Here is a 17,457-nt window from a genome sequence, read left to right as displayed (position 1 = left end):
TATTGTTTCTTGCAATAGAAATAAAAGACTATATCACTATATATAGGGAACAAATGAGAATAAAATAAAGGAAAATATGTTATTTTCCTTATAGATATTAAATTAAAAGAAAGTAAATTGTATTATGTAATTAATGAAAATTCTAGACTCAGAAAGAAAAATAAATATTCCAAAATATTTCTAGATTAAAAATGAAAAAAAAAATTCTACTATTAACCATAAAGTAGAAGGAAAGTAAATTTTAACAATACTTATAAAGGATAAAAGCAGCAGTTCTTTCCTTTTTTAACAGCAATGCACGTAATATTTAGTTTTGCTTTAATTTGTCAACAAAATGTTCCATTTGCATTAGAGAAATAGATAAACTGACAAAACAAAATTGATGACAAAGACTTCAGGACATATATATATATATATATATATATATGGGAAAAATACTGATTATATACTTCTTTATTATACAACAAGCCATTTATTTAATACTTGCAGGTTTTTCTGAGAATATTTTGTAGGTAACTCAGTCTCTTTCGAAAACTCACTTTATTTCACAAAAATATACATGTTTCTGTTTATACGAATTTAAATTAAAATAAACTGATTTTTTGTCATAGAAATAAAAAGTTTTAGTCAAAGCTATTGGATTTTGTCAAACCTGTAAGTCCAGGGCCAAAGCTAGAACTTCAGCTATGAATTCAGTCGAACTCAATAATTCTGATTCAAATTCTGTATTTATCTTCCGAGTGAACCTATAAACTTTAAATCATAACTCCGTTTCTTCCGGTAACCTGAAGTACTCTAGCTTTGCTGCTCACGAGTATGGCGTGTGCTATTGCCTGCTTATTACAGTGATTTATACATTTGGATACTAAAATCTCCAAGTTCTGCATTCGCTATATATGAAAGGAAAAAAAGAGCAAATGTGAAAGGAATTATGCTAAATTCAGCTTTTATTGACGATGTCAAACATGCAAAATACAAACAAGTGATTCCGGGAGCGAGCTAGGTAGGGTCAAGGTCGAGTTTATTCAAACCTTTTTTTTAGTGAAAAAGTAGTATACGGTATGATTTAAATTATTTTTTATGTATATATATATTAGTGTTAAATTTTCTTTAGCTTCTTCGTGTGATTATATTTATATATATATATATATATATATATATATATATTTTGAATCTCTGAAAATTCAGATTCCTCTTCCCTGACTCAACTTGGAAGTTATATAGAGCCATCACGGGCCAAACACACGTACTTAAGATTAGGGTTGACCCTTTATGAATCGTTGACTGTCTCTTTCTTTTTGTTTCAAGTTGACTCTTTGAAAATTAAATTGAAGATATATTGTGTTTTTTTTCGCTTTGTGTGATTATACTGATTATGTTGTTATTATTACATATTTGTATTTCCGTATTTGGTAATGAACAAGATAAAAACTCACCCGATTGATGTTAAAGAAAGATCTCAGTGCATTTTTTTTTTTTGAGTAAATAACAAACGCACACTATATATGTTCGTTCACTCACGCATATTCATATTCATGTTATTGTATTGCGAATAAATAAATACTTTTAACATTCTTAAAACTAGCATTTTAAGGCCTTAAATTTCAGACCACATGTCTTGAGTCAAGTTTATCGAAAATAATCTCTACCTTTTCTCTCTCCAAACTCTACTTAAAAAAATTATACTTAATATGTTATTAATGTTATGGTGAATCCAAATCCCATGTATCGTCCTAAAGCTTGACAAAACTGTATGGGAAAACTAATAAAAGGGAAAATGTGATTAATGGAAGTGATGGGTCCACACGCCAAATATCTATCCAGTTCCTCACTAGTCAAACTTTCCGGTTTTTCCCTCAATCAGCCAAGTCAAACAAATGAACTTGCAAAGTCAAAGCCGGCCCCAACTTTTTGGAGTTTTTGAAAAGTTCAAAAGAATAAGTTTCAAAGTTTCTAATTCTTTTTTCTTTCTAACAAAAATATTTTTATACCAACACTTTTTTAAACAAAAGTGTTTTTTTTGGGCATTAGAATTCACGCTTGGAAAGTCCCGGAGGTAAAATGCTACCTAACAAAAATAGGAGACTCGAACCCAAGACCTTTACCTTACTTTTGTTGTATTATTACTCCCTCCGATTGGATTTTGACACACTAATTAAAAAGAGTTGTTTCATCACATTTATATAAAAGAATTATTTTACTAGAAACTCCTTTATTTCTCATTTATAGTTTATGCATTGGAAACTATAAAGAAGTGTCAAAGACCTTCTCAGAAGTTTATTCTAATGCACCTGTATTAGACAGAATTGACATCAGCCAGTACACGAAAACCACTACTCCCGTTCTACTTTGGTGAGAAGCTTTTATTGTCAAGCACATGCTATAACATGTTTGTCATATTTAAACATCATAAATTTCAGAATTTTATATTCATGCAACTATTATGACATTGAAGACCACAAATTTTAGTGGTTTTCCATTTTTTATTAGACATTGTCCAAGTCAAACTACAACAAACAAGGAAAAATGGAGGGAGTTATCGAAGTTCTAAAAGTTTATTCCTGTGGGAAGAAATTATACATGACAGCCAAATTACACACAATTTATTTCATTTTGTAAGACATAAGATATTGCATTCCGAACTTTCAATTTCACGACCCTCTTCCATCAAATCTGTGGTAACCGTACAAACGCATGAAACAATAATGAAGCGTGCTTCTAAGCAAAATGACAGAAAAGGCAGAGTGATGCAAACTGCACGAATGATTAATTTAAGTGCTTCTCTCCAACAGGCCAAAATTGAGGATTGAATATGTATGTAACATAGCAGGAGAACATCTGGTGGTAGAACGCAATTACCCTCTACTAAAAATACTCCTTACAAGAGCCCAGAATGTCTCTAGCTGCAATGCTGCAGGAACTTCAAAGAACTAATTTGGGCCCTCTGCTTTACTTTGGTAAAGAGATTCTAAGCATTCCTTCGCTCTATGAACTTTTGATTGTAGATAAAAACTTCCATTTTTAGCATTACTCTCAAACAAGTTGTCATATTTCTGCAAGAAATGATGAAGAAACGAATTAAGCACTTTCAAGTGTCAATTCAATGCATTAAACCCCATAGGGAAAATGATCGCATAAAAATACCAAAGACAAACCTGCAACACGTCTTCCCATGATGAATGCTCTGCAACCCCAAGAACTTGCCTAGCCTCCACCTCTGTCATAGTTTTGCTTGCTCTTCTAATGTTCTGTACTGCTTCTTGAGCAACACCATTTTTTGATGCATCTACAATTAACCAAGCACAACTTGATTATCAACCCAAGCAAGGTTGCAAGGAGTACACAGGCAAAGCTTCAAGTGCATCAACTAATGGGATATTAACCTATCACATACTATATGTTTTGTTTTGGAATCTAGGGACATTGTTGCTTCAAGAACCATTGTTTTCCAATCTAGGAGAACTGTAACTTGCAGGAATCAAAAGGGTTTTGTGCAACATTACATGGCCAAGATTCACATTTACACTTCTCCTCAGGTAAAATCGTGTTTCCATTTCAAAAGCAAGTGCCATAGAAAACTGCCAAATTTTCTTCTCCCCTCCCCCCAAACAAAGAAAAAAAACACTTCCAGTAGATAAAATGCCAAGTTTGGTTATGGAAGGAGAGGATTACAGGGGCGTACGTCAACGAAAACTTACTTGTGAGAGCTTGGCGATATGCCTGGGCAAAGGCCCTTGCCATTATTCCAGAACCCATAATAATTATGTTTGCAAGGATTCTCGCAGCCTGCAATGAGAAAGTAATGAAAGGGGTTAAGTAACAAGTTCCCTTTGTGTAAAATAGATACTTCTAATATTATAAGTCAACCAAGAACAGAGATGTGTATGAAATGTCTATGGCGGTGTCTAGATTCCAGACTAATTTCTGCGGGCTTCCCATTTCCTTATCCAAAGAAAGACTAAAAGTCGAAGCACCCAAGGGTGTGTGTGCTCTAGTTGTCAATGAAGTGGGTTGAGCACCATGAGGTTTGAGGTTCAATTCCCAGAGACAAAAGTAGGTGATTTCTTCCCATCTGTTTTAGCCTTGATAGACAAAGTTACCTAGTACCTGTTGTTGGTGGGAGGTCGAGGTGCGTGCAAGCTAGCCCAAACACCACGATTATCCAAAAAAAAGAGACTAAAAGTTGAAACCAATGTCACTTTCTGGAAGATTTTGCAGGCTAAAATGGAGCTTGGAAAAGCAGCTGAGGCTATCTTTTAGAATTCCATTTACATGAGATGCTTATAGAACATAGATATGTTAGATGTTTAGTTAAAAATATAAAATTAAAGGCATGCTTATTTATATTTAAAAAGCATGAACCATTCAAATGCATGCATCTTCTATTGAAATATGATAGTAATTTTCTTTTATCAAGAAAATGGTCATAATTGCTTCACCTCAAAAAAATTCTGCCTCAAGTCTACATTCAGCATATTTTTTTCTCTAATCTAGGGTCAATCTCCCTTCTCTTAGAGCCTTGGAGGTGGGGGTGCTGATAGGATGGAAATGAAATTTAATATATGTTACTTACTTCGATGTATATTTTTTCAGTTTCTGTAGGCTCGCAATATACTGATGACATAGAGTGAGTCCATACAACAATAACTACACAAAAACTCCAAACTAGGAGGACTCAGCTATATTCGAGCTATATAAATCCTCTATATCCATTCTGCTCTGCTTATGCTTGTATCATTCCAACACTCAGCCTTTAAGATATATAAGGAATTCTCTAAAACGAGATATTCTCTGCTTCTCACACCTATCCATACAGTGACATACCAATTGCTTACCAAACTAAAAAACAATCCTAACAAACATCTAACTTAATGCAGAGGTACCAACAACCTCTAACCTTAATCCCATTTAGTTGGCATTGCACTATTGCTTAAAAGGATCTTTTACTTTAATTGTGTCCAAAACTACATGAAATTTGAGAAATTATAGATCTTTTGAGACTACACCCTTTAATGTGATTTTAGTCTATCTTGACTGTTTCAAGAACACTTGCAATCAGCAAAGTATCATTCCTATGGACCAGTAAATTCTAAAGTCTTTGAAGGATATGGCCGAATCATATCAGACAGTATTTTCTTATTTATTATTTTATTATTCATGTGTGTTACTTGCATCCTACGTCCGAAGTGATCATTTATAGTTTTGTCTAAATATTGTATGGCCGCACATCCATCTACACATTCATATTTTCTATGACACTCATCTTATCGCTCCCATGTGACATTACTCGTCTCAAAATCCTTCATACTTATCTTTTTACTTTGGTGGGGTATTTCCCATGGCATAGATCATTTCACACTCCTTTTTATCATCTTATATTATTTCTATAAGCTACATTTCTACCCTGGAATACCAAATCTATACATTTGAATTTTCTGCATGTACGCACTACAATCCTATCTACCTAAAGCTCGGGGGAATCCATCCAATGGTAGCGTTTCATTTTCATTCTGTTAAGCAAGGTTGATTATGTCATTTACCTAAATAAATCAACAAACCAGAAAGATGAAAATGAATGAAAATAAAAGGCAAAGAACAATCACACACAATCAGAGTTCCTATTTTGGTATTCAGAACTCAGAAGAACTTATGCATTAGCCAACTCAATCGAGATCTCCTCCTTGATGGAAGATTGACATGAACACGCTGGGAGCCAGAATAACACGTCATTTCATGCCAAAAGAAAATGCTACAAACATTTGGCTGAGTATTATCAGCAAATTTGCTGACAACCTCAAATCATGTCAGCAAACACTCAATTTAAGCACCAAATCAAGAGTCCAGCACCCTCAACCTATTTCAGAACTCAGAAGAACTCATGCATTAGCAAACTCAATCGAGATCTCCTCCTTGAATAAAGATTGACATGAACACTCTGAGCCAGAATAACACGTCATTTCATGCCAAAAGAAAATGCTACAAACATTTGGCTGAGTATTATCAGTAAATTTGCTGACAACTTCAAATCATGTCAGCAAACACTCAATTTAAGCACCAAATCAAGAGTCCAGCACCCTCAACCTTTTTCACCATCGCTATACGTGTTCCAAATCCCCTTACCAGCATGAGCACATTGCGTTCAGGGTAGCAATGTTATTATAGGCAAAAAGCAATGCAACCAATATAATAGTTAAGAGGTTTTTGGCTTAGGCTAACATGTCCACTAGAAACCAGGACTTGTTTACATAAATTGTAAATTAAGGTTGGGATTTCCTAAAGTTAATAGGGAATTTGCTAATACTGACAAAATGTTAGCAAGAGATGATTTTAAATGGCAAATGGTTATCCGTGAGGATTTTATACCTGACTTACTTATAATGGACTAAGGCATACTTGGTGGTGGTGGTGGAGGTAATACTACAAAAATATAGAATGTTAAGGCAAATACAAAACCTCTTTACAAATTAAAGAAACCTACAGCCTCCTTCACCATATATAGGTCTATCTCTTTCCCCTCTTCCATCTCTAACAGTGATTCCTTTTCCCATCCCTCACCTGCATCAATCTCCCTCTCAGTTATTTTCTTACAATCAATTTCAGTATCTTAAGATGTGAAGTGACAAGCTTAGTCATCCAACCATTCCAACATATTTTTGATTTGCCACTAATTATATGTCGAGCACTGAGCTGAGCTTCGATCCGAGTTCTAATGTTTGTCCTCACTGCTTTCTGTTTCAGGAAACATAACTAAAGATTGTGTGAAGTCGCCTGGCACCATAAATGGCCAAGAGTTTTCTATTCCTCCACCACCACCCAAAAAAATAAAATAATATGTAACAACTTCCGCCATATGCATTTTTTGATGTTTCTGTTTTTACAAAATTGCCAGATTCCATCCAAATCGAGAAAGAAAGAAAAACCGAGTCAAGTCAGACAATCAGCTTCAAGATTCCAAAAAAAAAAACTCACTTCAGACAGGAGATTTTAAACAAACTATCAATAAAAGTCAAACAAGTGGTCAGAACATAGATAAGGCAAATTAGACACGATGATCGGAAGAGAGTATTGGAGGGAAGTTTAATATTGTACTTACCATTACGGAAATCAGAAATATAAGTATCCAAACTGTTGTAGCAGCACTCTAACAAAATTTGAATCAAATAACCTACAATAAGACCAAGCATCATTGAATAAATCTTTGCCAAAAAACAAAATATAGTATGCAAACAGGAAAATCTGTTTATATCTGCATTTAAAGAGGTTTAAAGCATGAACATTCATTTACACGCTGCTACTACTTCCATAGTTTCATTGTACATGTACTCTTTGAAAATAATAAAAGAAACTATTTTGTTATTGTCCACTGAAAAAGAAAACTAGAATAGCCTGCTGGATACAGTTCTCACTAGGCAAAATCACATTTTTGCTAAGTATTTTTTTAAAGTCCATACATTTTTGTCCTACCTTTTCTTTTCTTATTATAACATATAAGAAATTTGATGTCAATTGATGAGTTGTATTCACAATAAAACGGATAAAAACAAGCAAAAACAGGCTTTAAACCTAAAAAAACTAACATCCTCAAAAGGCATGAATTTCTCCCATCTGAATTTTTTTGACATTACAACAAGATGTAAATGTTAAAATTAGGTATTAAGCCCACAAAATATGCACAGTCCCTAAAACTAGGTACCAAATATGCAATTTATGTCTTAGTTAATTTTTTAAAAAAACTAATGACACATACAAAAATGAACAAAACAAAAAACTACATTAAAAAAAATAGCAAACCATAATAGAAGTACCTACTTCCTTTTTCAGAATAAAACTAGAACTAGCTACTGGCAGGCTGCTAAATTTCTATCATTCTATGGTTCGCCAAATAATCCTTGAGAAATCCATGGTAGCAACTTCGTTTCCTACCTAAAATATGGGGTTTTTACTAACATACAGCTAAATAAAAGATTTGCAGCATTTAAAAAACATGTAAAAAAAGGAAAATCATTACATAACAGGAATCAGAATGAATCGGTACACCAATTTGCATCGTTTGAAACTCAAACTTGTTGCAGGAAATAAGAAAATTACAGTAACGATAGAAGAAAAACTAAACCTGCGTTCAGGCGACGGTGACTTTTGAGCAGCCGGAGAAGGGTGGAATGCACACGAAGTAAGAAGAAGACTTGCGCTATGGAAGGAGGAAAAATAAAAGCCTTTTTACATAAACTGGTGGCTTGTGAAATAAGCCAGCCTTCAGATTTCGGAGGCGAAGCCGTATGGTAACTATTTGTTCATGAAGCCCAATAGTTCTCAGTACCCAAAAATAAATAAGGCCCATTTCCTTTACGTGCAGCAATTGCATCCGGTAGCCTATTGGACACTCCGTTAGGATGAGTCAACCGGTCAATAAACAACTTCTAGGATTGGTCAACTTATCGCAATTGATTACTCACACATAATTAGGTTAGATATAGTTGGGGAAGTGATCTGAATCACTATTGATATAATAATGTTGGGTTGATTTGGTGACAGTAAGAAACTTGACTCCGACCTTTAAAAAAGAGGATCTTTTTTTACGGACAGAAAAATCTTTGGCCTGGACAATTCAACTTGGGATCCGCTCCATTTTGATCCTTGCCTACTAAATAATTGTACGTTGGAAGAACCCCACGATCCTTTCGCATGGAAGGTGTGAAGCGAAGACAAACACAAATACTTAAAAGTGGTTCATGAGACTCAAAAAAAAGAGAGCCTGGAAGGAGCTTTCCAAGCAACGGCCAACAAATACTTTAAATGTGTTAGCTTATCGGAACCCTTTAATTGCGTGAAAGAAAAATAAAAAATTAAGAAGGAGAAATATAACTTGTGAGATATTTTAGTGCTAAAATATAAATTATGTCCCCCTGAATAAACTTTGGATAAACTACTTTATTAGACATACATCACTACTATATATACTAATATTATCTTTACTTTCAAACAATTACATATATTACCACTTTTAATATTTTATATCATAAATTAATAAATTATTTGAAGATACAATTAGATTATTAGATACCCACATACCTTAAAACTAGGATTGATTAATTATCTGTTTAATTAACTCTTTCACTCCAAATCAACCACTATCTCTTAATTCTCCCCTCCCATATTTATCACTCTATTATGTCTCCTCCTTTATGATTTAGGAATTTCATCGTACAATTTCATTCCAACAATAGCTAATCTACTCTCTTCTTCTCAAGATATCATCACCATGGCCGAGAGACAAATTCTCCTGAACCCAAATATTATTTTGTATTGTTCATTTATAACTAAATCAAATCAAAGTAACTGCTACAGAGAAAACTTTAATTCAAAGTGGGTCTTGATTGTTTGTCTCCGGAAGAAATGGATCTTAGTTTTGATTATGTTATGCCACAACGCAAAAGGATCAAAAGGAGTATTGTAGAGACTTTTTGTTTGCTGGTGTTCTTCTAAGGCTTTCTTTGGTTACCATGACATGGATTTGGTAGTACCAATATTACTTTGATATTGCCCTTGAAACATGTGTATCCAACAAGTAATAATCTTAATTAAGATCTGAGTTGTATTTTTAGTAATGGGGTGTCTGACCATGTATATGTATCCACCATTAAATTTCGGACACATGATTTTTAACAACACAATGATATTAATGATACGACAGATACTCTACAATCGTGATTTGTTCATAAATTCATGTGATTCACCTACATTTCATATTTAGATGTACATAATTAAATGTATATGCTTATTATGTATTCGAGATACATGTTTTTGGATATAACGTATGAAATTTAAATACACATAATTAGATGTATATGCTTCTTCTTTTGTATATTCCATATTTAGATACACATAATTAGATGTATATGCTTACTATGTATTCGAGGTACTTGTTTTTGGATATAACATATGCAATTGATACTTGATACATCAAATTAATACTAGATACATATAAAAGATACATGAAATTAATATTATATATATAAATAGATACATAAAATTAATACTAGATACCTATAACAAATACATGAAATTAATTCTAGATACTTCTATGATACATATGAATGTACTTGCAGGACACTCATGTATCTAAGTGTTTAGTTTGTTGGATACATCATATATTGATATAGATACATCAAATTAATGAATTTATTATTTTAAGAGTAATAATTTGAAATTAATCAAATTGCATTACCAAGATATACATGTTTTTATCTTAAATTAATAATATTAATGAATTTACTATTTCAAAGAATAATAAAATGAAATTAATTATTTATTTATTTTGAAAATCCTCAATTACTCCTCTAATTAAGGAAATCAGTTCCAACCAATTAATTTAAATAAATAAATTTTGTATCTCAATTTTAAAATTCGACAGATACTGCATGTATCTCATGGATTCAGACTCATGTATCCTAAGCATAAAATATGTTACAAGAAGTAATATTTGAAACTATTGAGAATCTTAATAATTAAGACCTAAATTAGTGGGATTTATGTGGTTTGCCCATAAACTTTTGCAGCAGCACAAAACAGGAACAGTACCAAAACACGAAAATAAGCATGGGCCTCTTACAGACCATTTACTATCCGGCCCAATCATGGTCCCCAGGAATGGAGAAGCAACAGCAGTAGTGGCACTCTTGAAATTCTCTTCAATGGAGAAATTACAGAATCAAAATGAACTTGTGCGAATGAACATAGAAGGAAATTGAAACGATGTTCAGGATTGCCGGCAGTCGGAGGAGACTTTATTGCTATTATTCTTCTTCTTCTTCCTTTTTTTCACCGTGGCTTCAGAATCTCAGCGCTACTTTTAGCACAGGGCTACTACACCTCTCATTATCTCCAACAGAATCTCATTATTCACAAGGTTGAATAACTTTCTTATATATTCTTACTAACTTTTTAATAGTCTAATCACTATATACACTAGCAAAATTGGTTCTTTGCGTGTTTTTTGGACTGTTTTGCCTTGAGCTGAGGGTCTATTGAAACCGCCTCTATACCGCTAAGGTAGGGTAAGGATTTCCCTCTGGAGACTCCGCTTATGGTGTTGTATACATCTTAATTTCAAATTAGTTGGGTTTAGGTATATGAATAATGTTATGAACACAAATAGTCTATATGAATAATTCAGAGTCATCTTTCTGCCCTTTTTACTACTAATGTGACGAACTTGGTTGAAAAATCTGAACAGAAAAAAAATATCTTTTGTTTCCTTCCTTTTGATAACTGGCAATTTCTGTTGTAAATCAAAACTTTATGCTTAAAGGTTACTTTTTTATTTCATGATATCTTGCAGATTATCACAGACTATTATGCATTCTTGAAGCATGTAAGGTGTCACCAAATTTGAGAACTATAGCTGGCGCACATACTAATATTATTAAACTTGGTTATGGAATGTATCCTTCTCTTATTTCTTTGATGGTAGTGACATATGCGTCTTGCGATAGACTCAATCTTGCTCGGCAGCTGCTTGTTGAAATTCCTACTGAGTATTTTGATGCTGTCTCTGCTAATTTAATGATTGCTAGATTTATGAAGATGGGGGCAGTTGATGTTGCCAAGATGATATTTAACGAAGTTCCCCTCCGGGATTTGGTTACTTGGAATTCACTGATTGGTGGTTATGTCAAAAATGACATGTGTAAGGAGGCACTCAGTGTCTTCAGAAAGATGTTGAGGTCTAATGTTGAACCAGATGGATATACTTTTGCATCTATCATTACCGCATGTGCTAAACTTGGAGCCATTGATCACGCTAAGTGGGTGCTTCACTTAATGACTGAGAGAAGGATTGAACTAAATTACATTCTTTCTTCTGCTTTGATTGATATGTACTCAAAATGTGGAAGAATTGAGATAGCTAGAGGAATATTTGATAGTGTTGAGCGTACAAATGTCTCTGTCTGGAATGCTATGATTAATGGATTAGGAATCCATGGTCTTGCTTTAGATGCAATTGAGATTTTCTCACTGATGGAGCCAGAAAATGTTTCACCTGATAGTATTACTTTCATTGGACTTCTAACAGCATGTAGTCACTGTGGCTTGGTTGAAGAGGGTCAAAAGTATTTTCAACTAATGAAAAGTCTGTATTTGATTCAACCACAACTTGAGCATTATGGAACAATGGTTGATCTACTAGGCAGAGCTGGACTGCTTGATGAAGCTTATACTGTAATCAAGGAAATGCCAATAGAGCCTGATGCAGTCATATGGAGGACATTTCTCAGTGCTTGTAGAATTCACAAAAATTCTGAGATGGGTGAAGTTGCTAGCACAAAAATATCTCATCTTGGTAGTGGTGATTATGTCTTGCTGTCAAACATTTATTGTTCTACTAAGAAATGGGATAATGCAGAGAAAGTTAGATGTCTGATGAAATGGAAAGGAGTTCGTAAAAATAGTGGGAAAAGTTGGGTTGAAGTGGGTAATGTCGTTCACCAGTTCAAGGCAGGTGACCGGTCACACCCTGAAGCTGAACTAATAAATAGAACTTTGAAGGAATTATTTCATCGAACCAAATTGGAAGGATTTAGTTCAACGACTGAGTTGGTTTTGATGGATATTTCTGATGAGGAAAAGGAGGAAAACTTGAGTTACCACAGTGAAAAATTGGCATTAGCCTATGGGATCTTAAAATCTAGTCCTGGAACTCGTATTCAAGTTTCGAAAAATCTTCGTACTTGTCCAGATTGCCATTCTTGGATGAAAATGGTAGCAAAGGTGTTAAATAGGGAGATCATTGTGAGGGACAGGATCCGCTTTCATCACTTTGCAGATGGTTATTGTAGTTGTGGGGATTACTGGTAGCATTTCTTTGAAGTTCCAATTGAGTTTGGTAATTGAAGCTTAAGTAGATATCTTATGGTGGACTTCATAAAAATGAAAGACATCTTACAGTGGATGTCTCAAAGATTCTTGTGGCTCTTATCTTGCCTGTTTCTAGCATCGTATCTGCTGTCTGCACTCTTTGTACAAGCACAGCACAACGATGACCTCCTTGAGTAGTAGTTCAGTAAAGTGCATCTGGTTACAATCAGTGTCAAATGGTTTATTTCCATATGCTGCAGCTCCAAGCTTTGAGATAAGATATCACTGAATATTACATCCAGGCGAGTTCTTAAGTTTATTTACTGGTCTTTGAGGTATGAAACTCTCTTTCCTGAATATCCTGTTGTTGTATAATTGTTTGAATCTTTTATGAGTAACTTTTTCTTAAGTGTTTTGAGTCTCTCTCCTTGTATGGAAACTGGATTAGATTGGCTACTTGGACAAACTAATGCGAAAAAAAGTACAGATTTCCTCAAGAAAACAGCAGACTTGAGTTGGTCACCGAAAAAAAAAAAAGCAATGGCCTCAAGTGACCAGTAGTTCATATAATTTACGTAGTAGCAGAAGCTTCATTGCAGGTAGTGCAGTAGTTTTGACCGTATGAGTTACTTGGACAAGGTAGGATAGTGGCTTTTGTTGCTCCAGAGAAAACATTCAGTAGTTATATGAAAAAGATTACTTCTTAGAGAAAGGACACATTCAAGTAACTGTTGAATTGAATTTGCACCTAGAGTTTTTGACGTGTCGAGTAGTTACAACATTTTGGATTGTGAAGTAAACTCTTTCTGCAGTGGTGTCTCAATCTTCTTAAGCTTCACTTTAGTTGGAATTTAGCCATATAAATACATACACACACACATATCAGTTGATTCATGCTTATTGTATGTGGGAAGTAGAATTTTATTGTTCTTTCATTAGAGATATTGTTTCCAGAATGCAAGTTGACATTCAAATGATGCAGCAATTTCATTGTAGGCCTCTCCAATAAAAGGTGGTTCTGCATTGCTGGATTTGGACATGTTAAAACCAACTCATCTACCAAATTTCATTATATAATAGTGTATCTGTATCTTGCTTCAAAAGAAAAGCAAAGGAAACAGTGATGCGTTTAAGAGCTACAAAATATAAAACGGATTTGATTGAAATCTGTATTACTCTTTTTCACTTGTTGCAGAATCAAGATTGAACGTCATCCAGTTTTTCATATCAAAATGATAGATAGAGATGGAAGCTGGATTCATCAAGAACACCATCAAACTAGCAGATCAGGTGGAAAATATGTCATTTATTTTCTACTCCATGTAAAAGCTGAATGTTTAGTAATGGATATAGATGTATATTTGCTATTTAATGTTTTTCCTGAAAGCTATTAGAAAGAAAGCACTGTCAACTTGATCAAGTTGAAGCTTTTAGTGCAATTACTTGCCTAGGCGTCCTGTATAGGAACTAATTGCATTTTGCCTCCGTAAGTCTCCGGAAGCTGGCTTTCATCAATATCTTGAAGTAAGGTTGCTGTCAGTCGTTTGTTTTCCACAAACATGATCTGTGAAGATGGAAAATAGTTTGGTGAGGATGATGTAATACAAGTTGTAATCAAGTCTCTCACAAAGTTATCCTCGACATCAACTGCAAGTATGACTTAACTCTAGAACTGATTCATCCACCTTTTATGTGAAACACAATTATTTTAGAACCTCACCTTTTTCTTGGTGTGGTTGTCTATGAAAGGATACAAAATCTTCCATAATGTGCAAAATATGTAAGGAACATGAACAAGAAGTACTTTGCCAAGTCTTTCCGGGTAGCAATCCTGCAAAATAGATGTCTCTTAGATGATGGACAAAAACAGGGTAAGCCTCTATCTGAATAACTAGACAGTATTGGTGACTAAACCTGCACGATGGATAGGGCCGCAAGATAGGCACGGACGTCACTGTTACAATAGCCAAAATTTTGGAGATCTCCGATTATTGTGAACTTCTCTCTTCCTGGTGAGGTCCTGATTCATAAATAAAATCCCATAAGTTGCCGTCCAAATGATGAGCTGTTTTTATCCTCTATATTTATTCTGCCCTTTTTAGTTACATTTCAGTACTCAATGATTTGTTGTTTTTAAAATTAAAAACAGGTCTTCCGTCCATGGTGGAGCTTGTTGCTGATGTTTTCCGCTGATTTTGGAAAAGTAAAAAAGGAGAGGAATAAAGCTGCTACTATTATTCTAAATGTTGTACCTTGCACACAGTTTGTCCAGAGCAAAGACTATAAAACCTGAGGCATCAAAGAAAGACTTGGATGTGAGAAATTGACTGGTTCAAAAGCCAGTTTCACTGACCATGAAGCAGTAGGCCATGTGAAATTAGGTGGGGAAAAGTAAAAAAGGAAGTCATACGTTTGAACTCTTCAACACCTCCTAATTTGTTTTGAATATGCCTGCCACCAAAAACTACAGCAATAGGACATCCCTGTTTATCTTCACCTTGCATGAACATCTTGTTCTGTGCAATCTCGTTTGGTATCTCACTCACTGAAATGGACCCTTTTGGTACAAAGCTTTGCCTCCATTTAAGATATTTCAAGAACATTGCTGCAGATTTCTCTATGTCCAGATCGCGAGCTCGAAGAAACCTTCTCAAGGCATAGTCATCTACTTCCTGCAAACAAGGTACATGGAAATCATTCTACTTTTGTTTAAAAACTATTGATTTTTATAGTTAGAAAGGGAGAGAAATGCTGCAATGCTGCAGAAAATTGTATAATACCTTGGAAGAAGGATCTTGCTTTTCAACAAGAGCCCTCATTAGTTCAATTTTGTTCATCTCTTGATCTGTAATTGTGTCGTCGCATCGCATATGAATTCCTTCTTTTTCTGTTGCTACTGCTTCCTGCTTCATTCTTTGTTTAGAAAGAAGTTCATCATCATTTGGCTTCATTGCGTCGTCACATTGCATTTGAATTTCTTGTTTTTCTGTTGCTGCTGCTTCTTGCCTCATTATTTGTTTAGAAAGTAGTTCATCATTATTTGGCTTCATTGTTACTGCCTCTGCTTTCCCCTCCATCAGAGTCTTCCTTGCACCTATAACTAGTGAGATAAATAGCAATGGAAAGCAGAAGCTTCTACCCCACTTTCAAGATAACTAATTTTCCTCTTGTTTGTGGAAATTTCAGCCTAGTTGAAGAAGGAAAATATATAAGGGGAAGATGGGGGAAGTTAGAAAAATCAAATCTTTGAAAGAAATAAGTAAAGCCAATTGACCATGATAGGTGTATTTGACCGACTGATGAGTTGAAATCTAGATATAAACTAACTTGAAAAAAGTGGTGAGAAAAAGAAAGACTTGCACCCTAGGAGGGTGGTCGTGCCGTCAATGCAATGAGTGAAAATCATGATGAAAAATATTTTATTTATAAACTCAAATAATTTTTCACTATATTCCTCACTAGAAAAGAGCTAGGAACACCTCTATTATTAATAGTGCAGAGCATAATTTAACTAGAACTAGAAAATCTGTTCCTATATTATTTAGACTAAGCATCTGTGCTTGATCATTGGTAGTAACTAAACTAGGATAGCGATTATAATTCCGGTATTATAATCTCAGGATATCCTTGGTCCTAACCAAACAACCATTTAAGGTGATGGCTTCTCATTGACTTAGCTTTGCAAGTTGGAAATAGCAGGTAATTGATGACATATTTGATATGCGCGCAAATTAGACAAAAACAAAGGCCAATTTAACCAAAAAGAAAGTGAGGTATGTACATCAAACACGATACCGACGTATAAAATCACAAGTACAGTGTTCACTTCTTCAAATAATAATAATACATAAGTGAAGTGTTGCGTAGGGGACTTGATTGTTTTACCATATTTGGTAACAGACTTTGGGGGTTCACCCACTTGCTTCCTCATTAATTTGATAGATGACTAAGAGCTACTTCTTGGACACCTAAGCATTTATTGTATCCAATCAGCACCACTACTTTATTTTTTGGATTACCAGATATATTTGTTCGGTGTTTGATATCTTTTTCTCTACATAGGGCTCGTTCGGCGAAGCGTTTTTCAGATACCGGGCTCAAAATTAAAATCTTTGATTAATGAAGGAATAACTTTATTCACTACATCATATTTTTTATGGTCTATTTGTATATTATCTATTTTGGCATAACCCATCGGTGACCTCCTAAAGTTGGCACTAATTTTCACTTTGACACCTTAACTAAGCTTTGTTCATTTTAGACACTTCATGTCATACTGCATTGTGTCATTTTAACACTTTTTAGTGACATGACAATTATGAGAAAATGTGGTGCAAATAACCAACTCAATCGAGACTAGTTCTTGTACTCATCTTATAACAACTGGATAATTATTATTACAAAAATGCTGCATTTATAGCATTGATAAAAGACCTTTCATTCATATTGCAACAGGTCTAGGCCCCTAAGTAGCCTCCTCTTCTTTAATTTCCCACCTGCTTTATAGCCACATCATTTTCCATAATTAAGATACTTTAGTTGATATTAAAGCTACATTGGCTGACGAGGGTTATGATGGAGTGATAAGTATCCATTCATCCT

The 17,457-nt window shown here is 34.4% G+C and overlaps 3 protein-coding genes and 1 long non-coding RNA gene across 6 annotated transcripts; 2 read left to right on the top strand and 2 right to left on the bottom strand.

Moving 5' to 3' along the window:
- Positions 1–2,628: 2,628 nt before the first annotated feature.
- Positions 2,629–8,183, bottom strand: LOC125828865 (mitochondrial import inner membrane translocase subunit PAM16 like 2-like). Of its 2 annotated transcripts, none has more exons than XM_049508184.1 (5): positions 8,114–8,183; positions 7,094–7,165; positions 3,699–3,786; positions 3,156–3,286; positions 2,629–3,053 (listed from the first exon to the last, which is right to left on the bottom strand). In XM_049508184.1, exons 2-5 carry the CDS (start codon positions 7,094–7,096, stop codon positions 2,931–2,933), a joined length of 345 nt encoding a protein of 114 aa, XP_049364141.1. In that variant the 5' UTR covers positions 7,097–7,165; positions 8,114–8,183; the 3' UTR covers positions 2,629–2,930. The 2 variants fall into 2 exon arrangements, with proteins under 2 accessions (XP_049364141.1, XP_049364148.1); XM_049508191.1 differs by having other exon boundaries at positions 7,094–7,157; positions 8,111–8,180.
- A 2,441-nt stretch (positions 8,184–10,624) lies between these two features.
- On the top strand, positions 10,625–13,143 carry LOC125828543 (pentatricopeptide repeat-containing protein At5g50990). 2 transcript variants are annotated; one of them, XR_007443053.1, is made up of 3 exons: positions 10,722–10,906; positions 11,339–12,995; positions 13,051–13,143. XR_007443053.1 is itself a non-coding variant. In XM_049507847.1 (2 exons), exons 1-2 carry the CDS (start codon positions 10,753–10,755, stop codon positions 12,853–12,855), a joined length of 1,671 nt encoding a protein of 556 aa, XP_049363804.1. In that variant the 5' UTR covers positions 10,625–10,752; the 3' UTR covers positions 12,856–13,034. The 2 variants fall into 2 exon arrangements, 1 of the variants encoding a protein (XP_049363804.1); XM_049507847.1 differs by lacking the exon at positions 13,051–13,143 and having other exon boundaries at positions 10,625–10,906; positions 11,339–13,034.
- Positions 13,132–14,869, top strand: LOC125828962 (uncharacterized). Its single transcript, XR_007443064.1, has 2 exons — positions 13,132–13,190; positions 14,051–14,869. It is a non-coding gene; the product is annotated as an uncharacterized LOC125828962 (long non-coding RNA).
- LOC125828761 (uncharacterized) lies at positions 14,135–16,675 on the bottom strand. The gene is made up of 6 exons (XM_049508092.1): positions 15,636–16,675; positions 15,266–15,527; positions 15,108–15,144; positions 14,770–14,875; positions 14,576–14,686; positions 14,135–14,419 (listed from the first exon to the last, which is right to left on the bottom strand). The coding sequence occupies exons 1-6, from the start codon at positions 15,930–15,932 to the stop codon at positions 14,303–14,305; spliced, it is 930 nt and encodes a 309-aa protein (XP_049364049.1). The 5' UTR covers positions 15,933–16,675; the 3' UTR covers positions 14,135–14,302.
- Positions 16,676–17,457: the final 782 nt, after the last annotated feature.

The sequence above is a fragment of the Solanum verrucosum genome, unplaced genomic scaffold (genome assembly GCF_900185275.1).
Source record: "Solanum verrucosum unplaced genomic scaffold, falcon-dt-bn FXZP01000102.1, whole genome shotgun sequence".
In the NCBI taxonomy this organism is placed as follows: Eukaryota; Viridiplantae; Streptophyta; class Magnoliopsida; order Solanales; family Solanaceae; genus Solanum; species Solanum verrucosum.
This window is presented reverse-complemented; position numbering and strand designations above follow the sequence as displayed.

Coding starts and splice junctions, on each gene's coding strand:
- LOC125828865 (XM_049508184.1), bottom strand. Junction 3,287..3,698: donor ATATCGCCAAGCTCTCACAA/GTAAGTTTTCGT, acceptor GGTTAATTGTAG/ATGCATCAAAAAATGGTGTT. Junction 3,054..3,155: donor CATGGGAAGACGTGTTGCAG/GTTTGTCTTTGG, acceptor CATTTCTTGCAG/AAATATGACAACTTGTTTGA.
- LOC125828543 (XM_049507847.1), top strand. CDS start 10,753: ATGTTCAGGATTGCCGGCAGTCGGAGGAGACTTTATTGCTATTATTCT. Junction 10,907..11,338: donor AGAATCTCATTATTCACAAG/GTTGAATAACTT, acceptor GATATCTTGCAG/ATTATCACAGACTATTATGC.
- LOC125828761 (XM_049508092.1), bottom strand. CDS start 15,932: ATGGAGGGGAAAGCAGAGGCAGTAACAATGAAGCCAAATAATGATGAA. Junction 15,528..15,635: donor AGCAAGATCCTTCTTCCAAG/GTATTATACAAT, acceptor CCTTGTTTGCAG/GAAGTAGATGACTATGCCTT. Junction 14,876..15,107: donor CTGGACAAACTGTGTGCAAG/GTACAACATTTA, acceptor TTTATGAATCAG/GACCTCACCAGGAAGAGAGA.